The sequence below is a fragment of the Prunus mume genome, linkage group LG6 (assembly GCF_029339155.1).
Source record: "Prunus mume cultivar Tortuosa linkage group LG6, ASM2933915v1, whole genome shotgun sequence".
Lineage (NCBI taxonomy): Eukaryota > Viridiplantae > Streptophyta > Magnoliopsida > Rosales > Rosaceae > Prunus > Prunus mume.
In genome coordinates this window covers 15,159,209-15,181,117 of record NC_142703.1, presented here as the reverse complement: position 1 = coordinate 15,181,117, position 21,909 = coordinate 15,159,209, and the positions used below count along the sequence as shown (strand labels likewise).

The window sequence follows — 21,909 nt, the reverse complement described above, 5'->3', positions numbered from 1 at the left end:
CTTGCCGTTTTAAGCCATTACTCTGTACAAGCCAACAACATCCTACCGTTTTATTGCCGCGAGATGACGATCTAACCCGAAGACATCAAACAGTCAAGGTCACATCACCACCGTCGATTCGGTTGACCAAAACCGAAGCACGTGAAAATGATAGCACAAAGACCTTGCTAACCCGCCCGATTACCAAGCCTCAGTTTCTCCCTCTCTCTCTCTGTCTCTCTGTGTGTGAAACCCTAGACAGGCTTCAGTTTACTTGTGTGAGATCCTCGGGGCTTCTAAATTCTCGGGCTTTTCATCTCGGTAAGATTGGATCCTATTCGTAGATCTCTAAAATTTCTTTAATTAGTTACTTAGCTCGCGTTTTCTTGTCATAGTGAGTGTTTTCATTTAATTTCGTTTTATGCGGATCTTGTGGTTATTTCAATTTGACTTCATCAGAATAATCTGATTTTTTTGATAGTTTTCTTCAATGGAATTCATATGTATATGTATAGGTATATGCATAGGTTTTTATGTGTAGAAATGTAACTTGAAGAATGGTGCTTGAATTGACAACATTGTTGTGAGTTGGAGATAAGCTGAAGTTTTGTTTCTATTTGGTTAAGCATGCCAAGGGCTGTGTGTTAGACTGGCTGTGCCCAGAAATGGAGCATTCTTTTTATTTAAAGAAGATAGGCTTTAGTTTTGACGGTTGGCTTGGGGAGAGCAAGAACTATTGGAATTGCAGAAACTAAGAATTCCATGTTTCTACTCGCGGGATTGGCCAGGAAAGCTTGGAAACAGTTGGTTAGATTTGGGGAAACCTGTTTATAAAACCATTTGTTTCATTATTGAAGTCTTTAAGCTTGGATATCTCTTATGTTTTATTTTCATTTTGACGTAGATTTATAAAAGGATTTTTTTTACACGGGTAGAGCAATTAGGGTCATGTGCTTTTTCTTTTTTTGGTCTCTCTTGTCATTTGAATTTGTGGAGTGATAGTTGCCTGGTTGATCATCAGTGTAATAGTATTAATCGTAAGTGCTTCAGTTTTATGCTACATTAACTAATGGACATTGTCCATAATTGCACACTTCTGTTTGTCTTTTTCTCTTCCGTTTTAGCCCACGGAGAGAATAAGAATGATTAGAAAGCGAGAAAGAAAACAGAGGAAGATTGGAATATGTTGGTTTTTTCTTATATATTTTTGGCTGAAAATAAAAAGTCCATGGTTTTTGTCTTAAAATAATTGTTCTGCGTGTGCTTTTCAGCTACAGAAAGCTCGTATGCTGGATTTGTGAACTTCTACTTTCAATACCCATTTCTCCATCAGGGTCGCTGGGGTAATAGGATGGATTCAGAATCTGCTGATTCATCGACTGCTCCTCAAACTAAAGCTCCTCAGGCACAACCTCCTGCTGCCACGGACTCTGGATCAGATTCTCAGGATGTGCCAAATAAGCCATTTTCTTCTGGCTTGTCATCATGGGCCAAAAATCTGAAAATTCCTCAGCCATTAGCACCAACACAGGACAGCTCTACAACTGGGAATGCTGGACAATCACCCTTTGCACGCTTTACTAGTGGGTTAGGATTGCGCTTGTCTCCAAAAGCTCCATCGGCAGATGAGGGTTCAAGTGGAAGTCCAACAACTCAGCAACCTGGTTTTATTGGAACAATTACAAAAGGCATAGCTGACTCTTCTAAGAGTGTAGTGAAGGCTGTTCAGGTTAAGGCCCGACATGTTGTCTCCCAAAACAAACGAAGATACCAGGTGGGTCTCCTGTGTTACTGATTTCTTGCTGCTGTGGTCTTTTTTATTTTTATCTTCTTTATAGGGGTTATAATTTATAAACTGCTTTCCTTTTGCTTACTTGCACAGTAGTCTCTGTCATTTCAAAGCAAACAAGACGTCTCTGCATGTTATGAATTTTTTAGCATTTGTATAACCCAATTTTCTGCCTTGTGTATAGGAAGGAGGATTTGATTTGGACATGACTTATATTACGGAGAACATTATTGCTATGGGATTCCCTGCTGGTGATATGAGCTCTGGGTTTCTGGGATATGTTGAGGTTAGTAATTAATATACTCCACATTTGACTTCACTTGTCCTGTTCCTTTGAATCACCAAAATTCAGTCTACCTATATGTAATGCAGGGATTCTACAGAAATCATATGGAAGAAGTGATTAAGTTCTTTGAAACTCATCATCAGGTAATAATGCATTTTGGGTCATGATCTTTATATTCATCTTTGGATAGCATTGCTAAAATCCTCTTAATGCTTAATCTTCATTTAGTATTTATTTTACAAGATTTTATATTACCTTATGATGATCCATTCATAATGTTTCTGAGTATACTTAATCACTTAGATAAACTCTGTCCCCCTCTCCTCCTTTTTGAAAGGCTTCGTCTAACTGCCTAGTGAGTGATTCGCAAGTTCATCTAGTATCTTTTTACTAAGGTTACTCGTGCAGTCTCTACTTGATCATTTGAACTTATATGGAAATCTTTCAAAATAATTTAAGAGATGGAGTGTGCAAGATAGATTTCTTCCTTGATGCACCAAATATGAGTGTAGCAGAGCAAAGTAATTTGGAGCTTCATTCATCTTTTGGTTTTACTCTTATTTTTTGTCCCAAGGAAGTTGTCATGATCTTGTTTCATCTTGGTTCAGACTCCAGATAATATTAATTTTAAAACACTCAACAAACAGACACACACGCTGACAATCTCCCAAGCATAATGTTTCAACCGTTTATTGTATTTACTCGGAACTGCTGGTGTTTTTATCTGAATTGTGTGGAACTTAACCCTTGTGTATTTAGTTTATTAGCTACAGAAGTGCAGCTTCTTTCGTTAGCCATTTTATGTATGGTTTTGCTGACATTAGAAATTGTATCCATAAATTTCTTATATAGTGACTGTTTTATACCCTTTCTTGATTTACTTCGTTGGTTAAAGAAATGTGATTAAGCTTATGCCAATTGCTATGATATATTGTACTGATATGGTAAGAAATATCATTCTCAATGTATTTTTACATGTTGGAATATGTGATCTTGGGATATGTGCAGGGCAAGTACAAAGTATATAACCTTTGTTCTGAAAGGCTGTATGACGCATCCTTATTTGAAGGAAAGGTGAGTCATGATTTTTCACTTGTGGGTGCACCAACAGTTTTTATTTGAACCATTCAAATTAGTGATCTGTACTGTGGTAGGCTGGAAGTGATGTGTGGCTAGGTTATTATTGAGCTTAAACCATGGCATTCAACTACAACTTTCTCACAAGTAGGGACGGGCAGTGGGTACCCACTAGGTGTTAGGGATGTAGTGGTGGTTGTGATGGTGGTGATGGTGGTAGTGGAATCCCAATAAATTTACCTCTCCTTTTTTGATGAGTGAGTCAATGTTATTTTCAAGAACCATGAAGAACAGAACCATATGTTTAGTTCACGAGACTAGAACAACACAAGTGACAAGTCCTATTTGGTTATATTCTAATGTTCTTTTTGGAACTCCACAATTACTCTATATCCTAACAGATCTGATATAGGCACCCCACTAAGCTGATAGTCTAGATATTGGTGCTTTCCTTTTTTGTTAAAATTTTATAGAATAAAGAATAAAGGCCGTAGTAAACAAAGGATAATCACTTGAAGTACATGTGCTGTGTCTGGATTGTAATTATCAAAACAAAGGTGTTCTGTTGTGACAGCTTCCTGTATTTGATTTATCATTTTGTCTACAGGTGGCTAGTTTTCCATTCGATGACCATAATTGCCCACCAATTCAGCTAATAACGTTGTTTTGTCGAAGCGCTTATTCATGGTTGAAAGAGGATATTGAGAATGTTGTCGTTGTGCATTGCAAGGCTGGAATGGCAAGAACAGGATTGATGATTTCCAGTCTTCTTCTTTACTTGAAGGTATATTTGCGCATAGTATTTTTCCTGAAAGTGTGAAAAAGAATCTCATGGAAAAATGAGTTAATTTCTCAGTTTCATATTGTATCTTGTTTAGTTATTGTTATAGACTTATTTGCCGTCTCTTCAGTTTTTTCCGACCGCTGAGGAGTCTATTGACTACTACAACCAGAAAAGATGTATTGATGGAAAGGGCCTTGTTCTTCCAAGTCAGATTGTTAGTATTATTTGCTCTATTTTCTTTTAAGAGCTACATATTTTTGATTTCTTGCCACTTACCCTTCTTACATCTTATGTGTTGGGCTAATTTTTGTCTGTTGTTTTTCCAGAGGTACGTTAAATATTTCGAGCGTATCTTAACATACTTCAATGGTGAAAACCCACCAGGGCGCAGGTATACTTTTGGCTATATATCCATTTTGTAGTATCTTTATTTTTCACATGGACACTGATGGAATATTTTGTTTGCATCATATGCAGGTGCATGCTTAGGGGCTTCCGGCTTCATAGGTGCCCATACTGGATCAGACCCTCCATTACTGTTTCTGATCATAATGGTGTGTTCCATCATCCTCACTCCGTCTGTTACCACCCTTCCACTTTCCTATATGCTGTCTAATGATAAACCTTCTACCATCACAGTTCATCTATTATGTTTGACTTTTGTCTTCTTAGGGTTATCTGCAACTAGATCTTCTTCTACACTTGTTTTTTTATTCCAAGTACTATTGCACATTGTTGAATGTGGAAAGATGACCTAACTCGACACTAACAAGTTCTTCACGTTTCTTTTTACTAAATAATCCTCAGAACTCTGAAAAAATTCATTATATGAAATTATGAATGTGGGATATTTAAAAAAAAATTTGCTACACAGATATCAAAGAGTAAAGATCTCATTGCCATATTCAGAGCTGACCTGATAGTGAGCTTAAAATGTGTCTCACGATTCACTTGGAAGCACATGTATCCATTTTGTTTGTGTTGAACTATGTCTTGCCGATGCTTGCAAAGACTCATAAACGCATGAAAACCATGTATTTCTTAGAGTTTAAGTACTGCATAGTTCTGAAACTCATGTTTATAAGATTTATTATTATGCTGATGCCTTTGCTTTAATGCTCTCAGGTGTTCTCTTTTCCACGAAAGAGCATCCAAGAACTAAGGGTCTTTCGGTAGGTTTTTTTTTTGTTTGATAACAGTTAAATACAGGTTTCATTAAAGGTTCTGCCTTTTTCCGGTTAGTAATTTTTAGCTTTCTGCCGTCCTTATGATAACTTGGGTTTTGCATGTAAATTATATTGACAGCCAGAAGATTATTGGTTTTCTGCTCCAAAGAAGGGTGTAATGGTCTTTGCGCTGCCAGGGGAACTTGGCTTGACAGAGTTAGTTGGGGACTTCAAAATCCATTTTCATGATCGTCAAGGAGATTTTTACTGGTATGTAGTCTTCCTTCCCATTCGTTTATGCTTTGTGTGACTTGGAACAGATTCTCTTTTGTTCTAATACTGTTATTGTCGTTTATTCCCAGCTGGTTGAACACAACGATGACTGAAAATAGAAAAGTTTTAACCAACAACGATCTGGATGGGTTTGACAAGGTACATCTCTTGCTGATTTTGCATTTTTATTTCAAGATGTATGCTTTGTGCTAGCAAAATACAGAACCTTGGGAACTCATTGTTGGTGGTCTGCATGTATAGCACTTAAAATTATTGAAATATATTTGCTTTGTTTTTACTTTACCATACCCACAACCTGGATAAAATAACGCATGGTGAGGTTGGTTAAGGGTTGGTCTTATGTCAGAAGTGTTAAAGTGGAAAAATGCCCTGGAACTTTAGTTATTTATCAAATGTTGCCTACAAATTATACCTGTTGGCTGAAACAATGTAAGCCATTCTACACCTTGAAAGCACACTTTTTTGCATTATCACTCAGCTTTTGGTGTTTGCCATCTATCACTGCTCGTATTCTCATCATGTGGTGTGGGATATATAGCTGGGAGCTTTTAGTGGAGTGGAGCGTTATATGATAGAATTGAGTGCTCGGTTGTCGAGATTGTATTTCAATTGGACTCATAGGACTCCGTCTGCTTCTTTTTTTTTGTTTTTTTAATTTTGTTTAATACTAAGGCACACATGTCACCCTCCTTTTCTCAATAATTTCTTATTTAGTTAAAATATTAAAAAGGATGGCCAACTTAACAGTAATTTGTAATGGGCTTTCTGCAGAGAAAACTTCCTTCCCCGGGATTTCAGGTTGAAGTGGTTTTAGTGGATTATAACGGCAATGTTCCTACGACACCTAACACTGAAACTTCTACTAAGAAACCGGATGAAAGCTCAGGTACCAATCCTTCCTCGGATGACGGGGGTACAGCTGCTCCACAAGAAAGTAAAAGCCCAGGAAATCAAGATAAGGATGATGTGTTTTCAGACAGTGAGGCAGAGGAATCTAGCTCTTCCAAGAGCCGGCAAGCAGAAGCAACTTCGGCAACAGCAGGTGGAACTGTGGCCAGTACGACCACCAGTTCTGAGTCTAATACCAAACCAGATCAAATTGCAAGTTTAACACATGCGACTAAACAAGTTTCTATTGGAAACGTGGACTCGAAACAGGTACCTCCTGCGAGTGAGCCAAAAGGTTCTGTTGGAGGTGGAAATGTCCCAGGCCTCGAGGCTCCAAACTCAGAAAGTGAATTTAAGGCAATGGCCGCAGATGCCTCTGTTTTCACGTTTGGAGATGACGACGACTATGAAAGTGAGTAAATCAGGGGGTTGACGTTGGTGCCTGGAATTAGAGAATCTGTACATAATATGGTTTGCAAGCTTTAAGTCCAGCAGTTGGTGATAATCGGTCATGTTCAATCCATTCGTTCAGTTTGTAATTGAAGTATGTTTTTGGTTAGTGGATTGATCAAGCAAAAAAAAATATTATTGGAGATGCGAATAATCAACATCAAACTGTGACGGGAATTGTTGGAATTCATTTTATTTTTTGTAAAAAGAAAAAATGAAACCTGTAATATATCATTTCCTGCTTTCCGGGGTATACTTTGAGTCTTTTGTTCTTCTCTTTTTGTATTGCCTTTTTAATGTTGTCATTCATTTGCAGGACAGTGACCGTCTTCTTGCATCCAAGTTCGAGTTCCCATCCCTGTAATTTAGAATAATTTAGACCATCGTTTTTATGCTATCCTGCCTGCAACAAGCAATCCAGCAAAGACAAATTCACAAATATATGCTACTTTTCAAACCCGAACATTGTGAACTTCAACTTAGTTGCGAAGCCATTCTGCCTTACTTCCAGCAAATGCCTTGGGATTTATTTGTATGTTTCTTGTTAACGTGTCACTGATTTGGTCTAATGGAGACTCTGTAATTTTGGCCTGCTATCAATATATATATATATATATATATATATATTGTTTCTTAAAGAAACGAAAAATAAATAAATGGAGTATCCAAGTTGGCAAGTTCCCACCACGAGAAGGTGGAGAAAGACTCCAACTAGTCTCCAATGTAACATCATGACCTTTTCCCGATAATTGTTGTTCATATAATATATATATATATATATATATATATATTATACATTGAGCTTGATACAACTGGGGAAAAAACAACTTCAGTGGCATATTGACAATACAATCTAATTATTAATAAAGGCATGTGTTCAAATTGATGACTCGTTTTATTAATTTATTTTATATGTATTGTCGCGTGACAAGAATAATTCAACCGAACAATGAAGTTCTAAATAGAATCATAATATCCAACAAGAAAAAAATAGAATCATAATATCAACCCGAAATTCCTAATGAGAAGGAGTAATCACCCCCATGTCATTGCCTATGGTAAGAAAATCGTGTGTCCAAATTAGAGAGACGGAGATATGCCGCGTTCGGACAGCGTGTCCGCCCATGCAGCCATATTTGCGAGGAAACCACGCATGCGTGTCAATTCCTTAATTCAACCAAAAAAGGAAAAAAGGCAAGTCTTGCTAGTTCCACGCGCTTTCCATCGCCGAAACTGAGATTTCATTAATTTCACGGAACCAACCATCATCGCCTCCTGTTTCTTCCTCGAAGTCCCAGAACTGGAAAAAAATTAAAAACCCTCGTCGAATTACATTAACTGCGGCTATTATTTTAACCAAACCATGTTCTAAATTTTAATTTAAAAAATCAAAATTAAAAAGAAGACAAAACGCGCAATTACATTATTGTATAAGAAAGGACAAGACCTTTCAGAGGAGAGATGTCAAGATATCTATTTTCATCCCATTATTCGTCTGCACCACCACGCTACTCGTTTCCCAACTCTTCGTTCATGTCGATTTCTGGTATTCAAGGGCAGCTTCTTGAGGTCACTGGTATAATTTCTCTTCCCTACAATTTTATTTTACATAACCCATCAACATCTTTTCTATTTTTTCTCGTTTATTTTCCGTTTTCTGGTTTTGTTCTTCTCAATTCTGAGTTTTTGTGATGTGGGATCTTATTATCTGGTGCTGCAGTTGTTGCTTGTAACAAGTTGAAGGATACGGAATGGTTTTCACGGCAAGACCCATATGTTTGTCTGGAATATGCTAACACCAAGCACCGTACCAGAACATGCACAGGTATTTTTCAATTTTTATGCAATTTTACTTGGTGTAATTTGGCTTAAAGTTTTGTTCTTGCTCCTGGGTTTTTGAAATTGGACTTAAGCCCAATTTGATTTATCTGGTGTAGACGGTGGTAAAAATCCTACATTCCAAGAGAAGTTCGTGTTTCCATTGGTTGAAGGTCTTAGAGAACTGAATGTTCTGGTCTGGAACAGCAATACTGTCACCTTGGACGACTTTATTGGCGAGGGAAAGTATGATTCTCATCCTTTGTGTTTGAATATCTCAATTTAGGCAATTTTTTAAGATACCCTTTTGCTTGTTCTGGGTTTTTGAGTTTGCTAATTGGATTATTTGTGTGATTATTTTTAGGGTTCAACTTCAGAAGGTTCTTTCACAGGGTTATGATGACAGTGCCTGGACGCTCCAGACAAAAACTGGCAGGTAACTACATAAGTTTGAGCTCATAACTGTTTTATTTTGTTCTATAATAAAATCTAAATGGTTTATAGGTGATACGAATCAGATTACATGTAGGTGTTGTTATTTTTCTGTACAAATTACAATGTTCTAGTTGAATGTCCATATCCCGAAATTCTTAACCTCAATTGTTATTGCTCCCTGTTCCATCTGTACTTAGTCAAAACTCTAGGTGCACAGAGGTTGTTTTTTGTATACCGTGCATGCTAAGTCAATGATCTTTATGTTTCCATCCCTCTGTTGCTTTAACATCGCATTGCATCCTTTCGTTAAGTTTTTTATTTTACTCTTTTGCATGATGAGACAGCTTAGTATTGGACCTGCATTGCATTAGATGAAATGGGTTTTGAAAGTTGGATTATGAATGGACCGTGCTAGTTTATCAGTTGTTTTAGGAGTAAACATGGGGCGAATTGTGTTAGCACCTTCCATGTTTAAGCTGTAACACGAGTGGGCATCTGTTGGTCCAAATAAATCAACTCTAAGTAGACTGATGTCCCTAGCATACAATGACATTTCTGTGTCATCTGATTGCAGAATCTCCACTGAAAATCACTCTACAAGGGAACAATTAGTTTAAAGTAATACAAATTCAATTGAACGACTTTCATATGGCTTTATGGTCCATCTATCGATCCTTACAACAGCTCAAACTTAGGTCGTGTTAATCAGTCACGAGCTTTTCCTTTATATGAGGAAGAAAATGAGGGGAAATCAAAGGAGAGGGAATTGATATACTTCCTTATCTGTAGTGCAGGGCATCCCTTTCAGGACACGGTAGGTTGGACATGGGGTTAAAATTTTGTATGATATATATCCCTTTTATTAAGTTGAGTTACAATTGGGCTAAAGAAGAGAAAACAACTGGTGGGAATGGTTTCATATCTAAAAGTTCTTGCAACACTTTTCATCCTTCCTGAGTAGCCAATTTTGTCTTACCTTTATAACAGCAGCACAGAATTGGTTTTTGTGTCTAGAAGTTCATCAAACTAATTGTCCTTTAGCATCCACATTTCATTTTGCCACGATTATGGGAAATATTCCTTTGTATCGAAAAATTGTTAGACTTCTGACACTAAATCTTTTCCATTGTAGATATGCAGGAGAAGTGAGGCTAATCATGCATTATGCAAAGACCAATGTAAGTTGCACTTTTTCTCACTATAACCGGGGTTACTATTGAACAGTATTGTCTTGTATGTATTCATATTAATTACCTATCCAACTGAATTACTGTTTTTGGGTCACTGCAGAAACCAACAGCAAGCTATGCTCCATCTGCTCCCCCATATGCAGCACCACATGTACCACAATCTCATCTATATTCAACCCCTCCACCTCCCGCTCCTTATGGACCACCAGCATCTGGACCTTACCCACCACCACCAGCAGGCTACCCAGCTCCGTCTCCCTATCCTTCATACTCAACTAGTTCAGCAGCATATCCACCATCCACGTATGGTCCCCCTCCATCTGCCTATCCTCCCCCACCATACCCACCAACTTCAGCATATCCTCCATCAACGTATCCACCACCTCCACAACCCTCGCCCTATTATCCTCCAGGTAACTTCATTTCTTCTTATGTTTCGTACTTCTTGCTGCCAATATGAGTCATCAAATACTGAGTCTCTGTTTTCTGCTTTTCAATTAGGTCCTTTTCCTGGACTTTATCCTCCTCCGCCACCACCGTACTGACTACTGAGATAGAGCTCCTCCAGGCCCAAGTGAAGAAGCAATTGATAAGATGCTGTGATAGTCACGTATAGACTTTTCCTCTTAGTTTGGCGGCTGTGCTTGTGTTACCCCGTGCACTTTTATTTTTCAAATTGCAAATATGTGCACTTTCTTTTTCCCCCTGTTGATAAACCGTATATACAGAGGTTTTGAAGGAGAATTTTGTTACATAGATGATTCATTTGGTTACCCTTTGCTTAATTCCTAAAGGCAGATAAATGTGTTATTTTATGTTTGTGCTGAAGACATGCAACCAAGGGATAGTTCTCAGAACTAATCAATCTAGCAGGCTTCACTATTAACATGATAGGGGTTTTCAATCTAGCAGGCTTTGAACTTGTTTGAAAACTATGAAGCAATAAAAATGAAATGTAAATCCGAATTTTCATCTGAACTGCAAACAAGATGCATTAGTTTCGGCTCATTTCGAACATGCTATAAGAATTGCGATATTTTTTCAAGAAGTTTGCGGGAACGCCATATCTTATGTTGTATCCTCTCCCTTCTATCGTTAGGTTAAAGCATGTCGTGATCAGAAGTAGGGTTCTGAGTTTTAATGGAGTTTTCAGTTGTATGTTACAGAAAAAGCAGCTCTGTAGAGGATGGTGCACACATGATCATCGCTTGCCCTGTATTCTGAATAAATTATGAAATAATTTCTTTAGCTAGACAAAATCTCTTCTTCCATGGCTGGGAATGGAACAGAAATAATATTTATGTTCATAGCTTTCTTTGACGTGTTAAGAGATACAAGCATGCATTGTCTAAATTTTTTATTTATTACATGGCTGGCAAAGCCTAATGCTATTATTTAATTTTTATCTTTTATAATGATTAATGCTATGCAATTCAGTGATCTTATTGGGTCTCTGGAGGGTTTTGTCCAAAATTAAAAAAGTCTTACATACAATACAAAGGGGTTTGTAGTAAGTGGTTAACAACATTTAACCTACACTCGAGATCCTAAATTACACTCAAAATCCTAGGCTCGATTCTTCCCTCCCCAATATCACTTGTATCAAAAAAATTCTTGCGTACAATAGATGCACATGATGAAAGTGAGTTGAATCTAGAAATAAAGCAAATAAAGCAAACAAAGCAACTCCCTAACTAAAGCTCTAGTTTTTAAACAATGCCAGTCATACAAGAATTTTACCTGCAATAGCAAGCATCGAGCTGATCCTCCCTACTTTGTAACATGGCACAACGGATGCTTTTAGTTATAAATTAATCATTCTCACTTAGGAGGTTTTACGATTTGAACAGCAACAATAATCAAATTTATGATCTGTTTTGCGTATTTTACCTTCAGGGTGACCATAAATTCTGCTTCTCCATGCACTGATGATAGATTTCTCACACTGGAGTTAATGTTTTCAAAAGTAAACCGATAGTTTTAAAAAGTTGCCCATTATGAAGATGATGATGAATATCTGGAAAACATGGGTTGGAAGGATTGCTACAACCTGTCAAGTACTTGGCTTCATTAATATGTTTCTCTTCAGATCGACCAAATAAGGTGGGAGCCATGCATGCATGAAGCAAATGCCTCTCCCTTTCACCTTTCCTCTCTCTCTCTCTCTCTCTCTCTCTCTCTCTCTCTCTCTCTCACATCAGATAGAGAACCTTTTTCAATATGGTGGTTGAGCCTAATTCTGGATTATGGGTCAAAGGAGTCACTTCATCTAGGTTGTGATGAATTGAGAGGGAAGGGGTTCTTTGGTTTTGGTCAAGGCCTTATGAGCTATCATTTGGGAATTTGAAAAGTTTTGTGTTCAGTGGATGACATGATACTCACTCTCAAGTGCTTCCTGTTTGAACCTCAAATTAAAGCATATCCACTTACTTAGCAGAAGACAATCCAACATAATTCTAGTCTACAAAAAGTTGGGTAGTTAGAAGAGCTTTGAAAGTTTTGCACCTTTTGTTAATTCTGTCATTGACTTATTGTTGATTAAGTACTTAGGAGAAGATGATATTTGTTTTCTATTATAAACCAAGATTTATTTAATTGGTGGTTTGATTCAAGAGACATTTTACTATATTATAACATCATCACATGATGTTACAAATTCATTCATTCATATTATAATCAATATGTATATATTTATTGATATTATACCCTGAAATATAAACACGGAATCCACTCATTTTATAACACGTGCGACAGAATTAGAGTCACGCACAAAAATTTCCCGTTAGACTCTGCTTATTGATTTATTTACTTAGATGAACCCGAAACCTAGTAACTCATCGAGCATAATAAACTTATCAATTTACCATGTTCAGCATGTAGCCAATCAAATTGGCAAGATCTGTCTATATATGTAGCAGATGGGTTCACAGATGACTATATTGTTTGTCCACTCATGGACACCTCAAGATTCAGTGGAAAGGGTCCCCTTTGCACATATAATATAAGTGGAAGAAATTCATTTGTCATTCGAGTAAAAGTCAATCTGGCCTGTCTTCTGGTTGAACCAGTCTGGATCTTGAACAAAAAAGGTTAAAGGTGGGGCTGTGTGATGACCATGGAAAAAGAATTGAAGAAGAACAAAAAAAACCAGCTTAATTAATTTGGTGATTTGGGTGTTTTGCTGTACGTTTGTGGTTAATATGTCATTATAAGCAGATGATATATTATTATTGCCACAGGAATTGAGGACAGTAGAATTACTGTGCTGCAGTCACAAGATACCAATTCTTGGTTGCCACAATAACCACCACATTGATTTTTACCTAGCTAACTCTCAAGTCATGGGGAACTTCACATTGTTGGTGGCACAGCTTGTAATGTGTGATTTTATATTGTAATGATTCATGCGTAGACTTTTTTCTCCTAAAATCCTAAGTTATATTATGCGAGAGATGTGATTATTATAATTCTGTGAGGCGTGATCGATAATGTCAATAAATATGATACATGTAACATTATTGTATATGAATAAGTCTAAGCATTTTAAGTTGATATTTAACTCGAGTTGGATCCGGATGAAGGGACCCCAAATACGGCCGGATTTAACCTCATGACCATGGGCTGCTTGAGCATCAGTTACAAAATTAGGTTCTCTTAGAACATGATGAACATAACTTTCATTGTTTTGTAGTTCCTGGAAAGTGACTTCGCAAGTAAAACATGAAAACCATAAAAGTAAAGGACACATTGAGCTGGTTACTAAAACCATGAAAAGTAGTTACTAATAAGCATGATTAGGACAGTAATAACTATAAATTATAATCATAGAGCTAGTAAGCCCAACTAACTCAAATTCACCATGTTCCTGGTATATTATTAGCTTGATGACTTTGCATGCTTAGTTATATTGATCAATAATTAGGCTAAATTCTTACATGAAAAAACAAAGCAGAATTGTGGTAATTAGTCTGATGGTCCCAATAACTACTACGCATGAAAATTTCTCTGCACAATCGACTTTGGTGCCATCTAATGATGCTGAACACTTCTGCCTTTTCTTCTTGACTTATCTCGCTGTGACATTTAGAGAGAGTGGTTGGCATCTCTTGAAAAGAAACTGCTCTTATAGCTCTGCAGCCTTTGCAAACTGACAGACATGGTGAATATTTCTGGGCCACATATTTCTTTTCTTATTCCCCCGTTAAAAAGAAATAGAATTTTAGATTATTTAGAGGGGTGAAAAGAATTTGATGAATTATTCCAAACTAAAATACAATAAAGTGGAAAATTTTCTCTTGTGATATAACATGGTGAATTTTAGTTAAAGTATGTGGATTCTTGATTCCACCCATGCTATAAAATAAAATAAAAATTTGTTACAACCAACTCCAATTCTTTTTTTTTTTTTATAAATACAATCGGAGCAAAAAAATATACATGATTTAACGTTTTTAACCACTTGAGCTACAATCGACCAAAAAACAAAAACCAGTTCAGCTACATCTACATGTCGTTTGCACAACCAACTCTAATTTTTAGATTTGACGTAAGGCCTGAAAGTAAAGCTCATATACTCATAACCACAAATAACAAGAAAATTTAAATGTTTCCAAAATTCAAACCTAATACACATGAGATTATGGCTTCTATCACACTTAATTTTGTACCCTCTTTTTTTTAACCCTTGTGTTAATAATGGATTTATCTTGGGACCCAGAGGGGGCATGTGCCCCACGCTGACCTAGGCGACCTATTGATTTATTTTGCTCTTTTACATATGTATTATTTGTAAAATATTGATAACGTCTATGTATGTTGTCATAACCTATCCTTACAAATATACATTTTAGCTCATTTTGTTCAAAGCTTTAAACTTATATGGTGCATAAGAGCATTTTCACCCCAATTGCTTAGCCCAGGCAAAAGATCCTTTAGGCTTTAAAATCCATTTTCAACGCCTAATTCTTGCCAGGACAAGAGGTGAGCTCCACCAACCCGGGCAAGGCCCAAGACAAGATGAGCCCAAGCTCCTGACCGCAAGCTCTGACTTAGCGTTGATGTCAGGCTGGCATCGAGCACAAAATTAATTTTTTTACCTTTAACGAGTGATGTACGAGGACTGCGCACGTCCACGGCGCCAATGGTAAAAAGATAATGGACCTAACAGCACGAATTGGTTAAATAACGAAAACCATTAAGTTGTATTGATAGAGTTGCCCTTTCTTAATTAGTTGTATTGATTGTTTTTTATTGAATAAAGAAAGCATTCAATAATATAGCCATTTATTTAAAACATTGCATAAATCAAAACAAAGCATAATTCAAAACAAACCACAAATAAAACTAAGCATAATTCAAAATTAAGCATTAAACTTGACTTCATTGACCGTTATTGTCTCTCAGTGCCCATAAATGCTTGATCAAGTCAACTTGACGTCTTTCGTGAACATAAGAAAATTGCATTTCCGTATAATGGTCAATCATACGGTTGTTGTAACAATCGTCCCTAATCAATTGTTCGTGCTCCAGGGGTTGTCCATTTGTTCCCATGACTCGTTCATAAATTCTTGTCAATATCGTGTTTATGGGATTGGGTTCGAATAGCTCTGGTTCATTATAATCACCTCCAAAATCATGTTATGGTGGATGATGCAAGTCATCATAATGCTCCGTAGCACCTCTTCATCAAACATACGAGTAGCCCTTTAATGATTGACTAACGAGTTTGGAGGATACCAAAACACATTTCCACATTTTTCATATAACGCTCTTGATAGACAACAAAGTATTTTTCCTTCTTCGATTGGGGATGCGAAATTGTTTTGAAGCATGTCGTCCACCTCTGGTAAATTCTGTCTGCTAGGTAGTACCCATCCGAGTAGATAGTATTGTTGATTTGATACGTGATCTAAGGGGAATGTCCTGCCAACACATCATTGAACTAGGAATTGACCAAGCACGTTAAGGTCGTTTTGAGATCCCACAACACAATTCTTCCACTATCAGTGCATGCAGTCAATACTTCCAATCATGCTTGGGAAACCTCAAGTCTCGACTTTTTGTAGAAGACTTTGGAGGTCCCTAGGCATAGGTTTGCAGAGGTAATCCCTCTTGTAGATAGTTTCAATTGCATCACATAATCTGAACTAGCATTTTAGGATAATAGATTTCCCTGTCCTAGCAATCTCATCCACCTTGTCTGCAAATGCGCCATACGCTAGTAGCCGTAAAGAAGTTGTAAGTTTTTGCTTTGGAAGAATACTGAAAACCCTAAGAGCATCATACTTCTAAACGAAGTATGTGTCGTAATTGCAAAAATCATGCATGATTTTATTGAACAAATGAGGGTGCATTCTATATCACCATAAAAAATCAACACTAGAGTACAACGAATTTGTGATAAAGTAATCTTCCAAGAAATTCTTATCCAGAGAGTGTCCTACGTCTGTTCGCGTTCGGGCCACGACCGAGTTGTGAACCATCATGGTGTTGGCTTAATTGATCGAGCATACCCACCGCTAAAACAATTTGATCATCATATGCTTCCCACTCCCTTTTTTCTTCAACACGTTTGCTCATTCTTTCTTCATTTTCTCGCTCGGCCCTCTCCAACAACCTTCTTGTGTAAGACATTGAAAGTATAATGTGTTTTGTAAAATTTGAGAAAAGAAAGGATAGAGAGGATATGGATGATTGATGTGAGTTGATGGTGTGATTTTATAATAGGATTTAGAAGATATATAGACACGTGGTGCAATAGTAGCAATCGAAAATCTTATCCGAAATCTGAGATGTGAATTTTATAATAAATATAGACACATAGCAACCGAAAATCTTATTTGAATATTTTATCTAAAATATGAGAAGTGAATTTTATAATAAATATAAACATGTGATAACCGAAAATCTTATTAAAATTAATCTTATAAGTATAAAAAATAAATTAATTAATTTGTTGTGAATAGTAATTGCCCTTTGCCATGACAATAAATAGAAAAGCAATAACAAAATTGCTACGACATGTACTATTCATGTGAATAATAATAACCATCGCCTTTTGCCATTAAAAATGGGGTGGAATTAGTAGTGCTTACTATATTATGTAAATCATTCTTGGCTCAAACACTACTTTGTGCCATCCATTGTTAAATCTGAGGAGTCCTATTATCAGTCGTGTGTGAGCTCACATACATCCATCCACACGCCAAAACAAAACTTACCATAGTAATAAGTCCTAAAACACTATGGTAAGAAATATTTTTGTAATTGAATAAAAAGTTTTTGAAAAGAAGAAAAGAAGAGGGTAAAAAATAAAAATTTTAAAGTGAAAGTGGGGCGTTGCGCCTAAAGATGAGTAGCAGAGTGGTGGGCAGTGGGCACTTCACTTATAGGCTTATGAGAGCACGTCAAAGGAAAAAGCGTACGACTCTCTCTCTCTCTCTCTGAGTCTGCGTGTAGTAAAACTGGCTCGCACAGACAAGACAGCATTATTTATGACTTTCTAATGAGACACAAAGAGCCATAGGGAGAGAGAGAGAGAGAGAGAGAGAGAGAGCAAGTCAGCCTCACCCTTTCCATTCCACCCACTCTCTAGCTCCTTGGACTTGTTCAAGACGCGCCCCACTCTCTGTTTTTCTTTCTGGTAAAAACAGTCTCTCTCTCTGATCATTTCAAAAGCAAAGGCATGTTTGGAAATTTGCTTGTATGTCGCGTGGTGGATGCCATGTTATGTTAAGTCGATCCATCGTCTTGTAAATCTTGTTTTGTTTTGTTCTCTAGTCGACTTCGTGGACTGGGCTGGCCAAGGGTTTTGTCAATGGCAGATCTGCTTCAACTCCATCCCCAGCTTTTTTTAAACACATTTCTTTCTTTTTGTTTTTTACTTTTACAACAAGGAATGTGAAGGTCCCTATACATGAATCATGACTTGTAGTAAAAGGTAAGTACGAATTAAGCTGTAAATTTATGGGTGCATGGTGAGAGTTTTTCTCTTCACTCCAGAAACAAGAAAACCAAGAAATATAAGTAAATTTTGATATGTAGAATTATGAGAGTGAACGACATATATAGACAAGAATCAACGCGATAAATGTTCTAGATTCACAGTCATGCAACGTAACTATCTCGTGTTGATAGACGGTGTGGTAAAAGAAAACTTCCTTGTATGATTATCACATTATGTTTGAACTTGCCATAGTGGAATTAAACCATATGTTAAACATATCACATTATGACCATATAACCCTTGAAAAATTAAAATATATTACAAATTTGATTATGAGAAGAATTATTGTTTGCAATGAGGCAAATAAAAGATGCAAAGCAGGTTCTCATTTTGTCAACAAAGCAAGATCGACATGAATGTATCAACAAATCATATCAAACTCTAGATTAGAAGTGGGATTTATTCAACTCAAAAAGGAAAAAAAAAGAAAGAAAAAACACAACTCCTCACAAAGAAGTGGGAGATTTGTTAAAGACTGTTTGTTTGTTATGTCAAACACTAACCCAAAGCAAAGACTTGTTAATTTGCCTATACTTTCTTCTAATGCCTTTCTAATTAATAATTGTTCCTAACATGACTTTAATATATATATTTTTTAATACAATCGATATTTTACTTTAATCTAATCTAATTGTAAAGATGGAAATTTGAACTCGGGTGCAAAATAAACAGCACATTCATTTTAACCAACGAATTTAATATTACATACAGACATATGCATTACTATAATATCATTTATTGGGTAATGAATGCATTATAAATTGTTGGGTGTTTCGAAAATCCTCCAAGACTTTAATATTACATACGGATATATGCATTATCATAATATCATTTGTTGGGTAATGAATGCATTATAAATTGTTGGGTGTTTATAAAACTCTCCAAAATCAATGAAGAGTCCTAGACACATAAATGCTTGGAAGCATAAACCCAAAAGTCTATGAACTATACAACCCCTACTACTTGCTTCTTTCTACTACTACCAGTAGAGTCTATAGGCTTTGTTTCTCTTTCTCTCTCTTTTGAGTCTTCTTGAGCAATGAGCACAGTGACTCTTTATTTAGGCTTCTGTAAGAGGTTGTTTTCAATGGGTCCGGCTTGGTGTGTGTGCCGTTACATTTCTGCCCGCCAACGAAACACACCGAAAGCACAAAAGAAAAGAATGAAAGAAAAGAAAGAAAAGAAAAGAAAAGAAAAGAAATTCCAAAACCCAATATATATATAAAAAAGGACAAGCGTGAAACCCACTCTGCTCTAAAATCAATCTCCCTACCCCCTCTTTTTCTTCTTTCCCTGTCACCCTCTTCCCCCCTCTTTCTCTCTTTCTCTCTCTCTTTCTCTAGCTATACTCTATTCTCCACACCACAACCCAAAGCAAAAATACAGAGATATGGGTGTGAGACTCAGCTTTTCTTTTGTATAATGAGCAGAGGACTAAAACCTCTTCTTCTTGGAAGAAGATGGCAATGAAACAAAATGAACAAAACCACCAAGAACAACAGCAACAACAAAGCCGTTCACTTTTGTTGGATGCTTTGTTGTGTGAAGAGGAGAAATGGGAGGAGGATGAAGGGGAAGTAGTGCAAGATTCTTTAGAGGAAGTGACCAGTGAGAACTACAAAAATGACATTAATGGGCACAACCCAGCCTGCCCTTCTCTGTTTCCCCTGCTCTTGTTGGAACAAGATCTGTTCTGGGAAGATGAAGAGCTTGTCTCTCTCTTCTCCAAAGAAGAGCAGCAGCAGACCCATTTCATCAAACACTTGGAGGACATGGGAAACGAAGCAGCAGAGCACTCTTTGATCTCTGTGGCTCGTCGTGAAGCTGTCTTGTGGATGCTCAAAGTCAATGCCCATTATGGGTTCACTGCTCTCACTGCAATCCTAGCCATTAACTACTTTGATAGGTTCATCTCCAGCCTCCGTTTTCAGAGGGACAAGCCATGGATGGTGCAGCTTGTGGCTGTCACCTGTCTCTCCTTGGCAGCCAAAGTGGAAGAAACCCAAGTGCCTCTTCTTCTGGACCTTCAAGTACGTTTAGTCATTTTGAATTCAAAGTATTGACCTTTATTTTCGTTTTTGCTGATTAAATTCCAAAGTCTGACATTTGGGTTTTGTTCTGTTTCAGGTGGTGGACACAAGGTATGTGTTTGAGGCCAAAACGATTCAAAGAATGGAGCTTTTGGTGCTCTCAACTCTCCAATGGAAGATGCATCCAGTGACCCCACTTTCATTCCTCGACCACATCATAAGGAGGCTTGGATTGAAAACCCTTCTCCACTGGGAGTTTCTCAAGCGCTGTGAGCGTCTTCTTCTCTCTGTGGTCGTTGGTAAGCAAAATCTTTAACGGTTACACTAATCACATTGATATTTGAACCAAAGCTTAGAATTTTATTTTTTCGATAAGAACAAGAACAGAGCTTCACCCTTATGATTTCTCATCATTTTGTTTGCTTTTTCTTCATGGGTTTCTCTCAGATTCAAGATTCATTGGTTATTTGCCTTCTGTGTTGGCCACTGCAACAATGATGCGCGTTATAGACCATGTTGAGCCTTGTAATGCCATGGAATATCAAAACCAGCTTCTGGGTGTTCTCAAAATAAGCAAGGTTTGTACTTTAATGCTTTTGTTTCGTTCAAGTGAATCATGATGTTCTTCATCAGTTTTCATGCGTTTTCTTAATTATTTCTTAATTAAGTGCTGCATTGTGAAACAGGAAAAGGTGAATGATTGTTACAGTCTCATCCTGGAGCTGTCCAAGGCCTATGATTGTGGCTACAACAATCCCCACAAGCGCAAGCATGAACAAATCCCAGGCAGCCCAAGTGGGGTAATTGATGCATATTTCAGCTATGATGAAAGCTCAAATGATTCTTGGGCAGTGGGCTCATCAATTTCTTCATCCCCGGAGCCACTTCTCAAGAGGAGCAGAGCAGCAGAGAAGGACCAACAGATGAAAATGGCTTCACTCAACAGGCTCTTTGTGGGAATTGTGGGTAGCCCTCCTTAATAAAACCATCATCAATTTATCTTCCTCTCTCAAGAAAAACACAAAAAAAAATTGAAGTTCAAAAACTCCATGTCTGTTATGGTAATTTCTCTTTTGGTGCAAAATCTAAAGTGCTGTGCTGCTGCTGCTGCCCTGCTGCCATACATGCATAGTTTCTGTGCCTTAATTTTCAAAACAATGCCCACAATCCTACAGTCATGTCCTGGAGACTTGGAGATGATGGAGTTTTTGTGGGGATTATTATTGATGGCAATTTGGCAATTCACAGCAAAGAGGAGGGACAAGATTGGGAAGTTAAGAATTACTCTTTACATTGAAGTCTGCTTCTCTGTATATTTTGAAATATGGAGCACTCTTATATATTTCCATATATCTCTATAAGTCTCTCTTCGGCCCATTTGGACATATTATATTAATAAATAAATTTAAACACCAATTTTGTTCATTTGTGTTCAAATATTATCTGTTCACTTCACATTCCCTTTATTATCTGTTCAATTTGGCATGTCAGATGTGTCAGGCACCAAAATTTCTATTTAGTATTTGGTCATTGAAAATGGATTATATTTTGTTTAGGATGTTCTTTGTCCCTTTTCGTGTAAGGAGATGTGAATCGCAGTTTAATGCTTATGTAAAAATAATTCGTTAAAACACAAAGAAAAATTTATGCACACATGTCATACTGCTATTGCTATTGATAGGAATGTAGAAGCTCATAGTATTTTCCTTTTGTTTATG

At 37.0% G+C, this 21,909-nt stretch overlaps 3 protein-coding genes across 4 annotated transcripts; all 3 read left to right on the top strand.

Annotated features, from left to right (window-relative positions):
- Positions 1-45: 45 nt before the first annotated feature.
- Positions 46-6,966, top strand: PEN2 (PTEN 2). 2 transcript variants are annotated; one of them, XM_008238344.2, is made up of 13 exons: positions 46-300; positions 1,251-1,753; positions 1,953-2,054; positions 2,141-2,197; positions 3,063-3,128; positions 3,739-3,915; positions 4,043-4,129; positions 4,242-4,306; positions 4,393-4,469; positions 5,041-5,087; positions 5,221-5,351; positions 5,444-5,513; positions 6,147-6,966. In XM_008238344.2, the coding sequence occupies exons 2-13, from the start codon at positions 1,331-1,333 to the stop codon at positions 6,681-6,683; spliced, it is 1,839 nt and encodes a 612-aa protein (XP_008236566.2). In that variant the 5' UTR covers positions 46-300; positions 1,251-1,330; the 3' UTR covers positions 6,684-6,966. The 2 variants fall into 2 exon arrangements, with proteins under 2 accessions (XP_008236566.2, XP_088911307.1); XM_089055181.1 differs by having other exon boundaries at positions 180-300; positions 1,257-1,753.
- Positions 6,967-8,128: 1,162 nt separating this feature from the next.
- On the top strand, positions 8,129-10,929 carry LOC103335335 (Calcium-dependent lipid-binding (CaLB domain) family protein). Its single transcript, XM_008238345.2, has 7 exons — positions 8,129-8,289; positions 8,434-8,538; positions 8,651-8,777; positions 8,896-8,967; positions 10,099-10,144; positions 10,257-10,569; positions 10,658-10,929. Exons 1-7 carry the CDS (start codon positions 8,175-8,177, stop codon positions 10,699-10,701), a joined length of 822 nt encoding a protein of 273 aa, XP_008236567.1. The 5' UTR covers positions 8,129-8,174; the 3' UTR covers positions 10,702-10,929.
- An 8,475-nt stretch (positions 10,930-19,404) lies between these two features.
- CYCD3;1 (CYCLIN D3;1) lies at positions 19,405-21,616 on the top strand. The gene is made up of 4 exons (XM_008238346.2): positions 19,405-20,191; positions 20,289-20,490; positions 20,639-20,769; positions 20,878-21,616. Exons 1-4 carry the CDS (start codon positions 19,622-19,624, stop codon positions 21,169-21,171), a joined length of 1,197 nt encoding a protein of 398 aa, XP_008236568.2. The 5' UTR covers positions 19,405-19,621; the 3' UTR covers positions 21,172-21,616.
- The last annotated feature ends 293 nt before the right edge of the window (positions 21,617-21,909 follow it).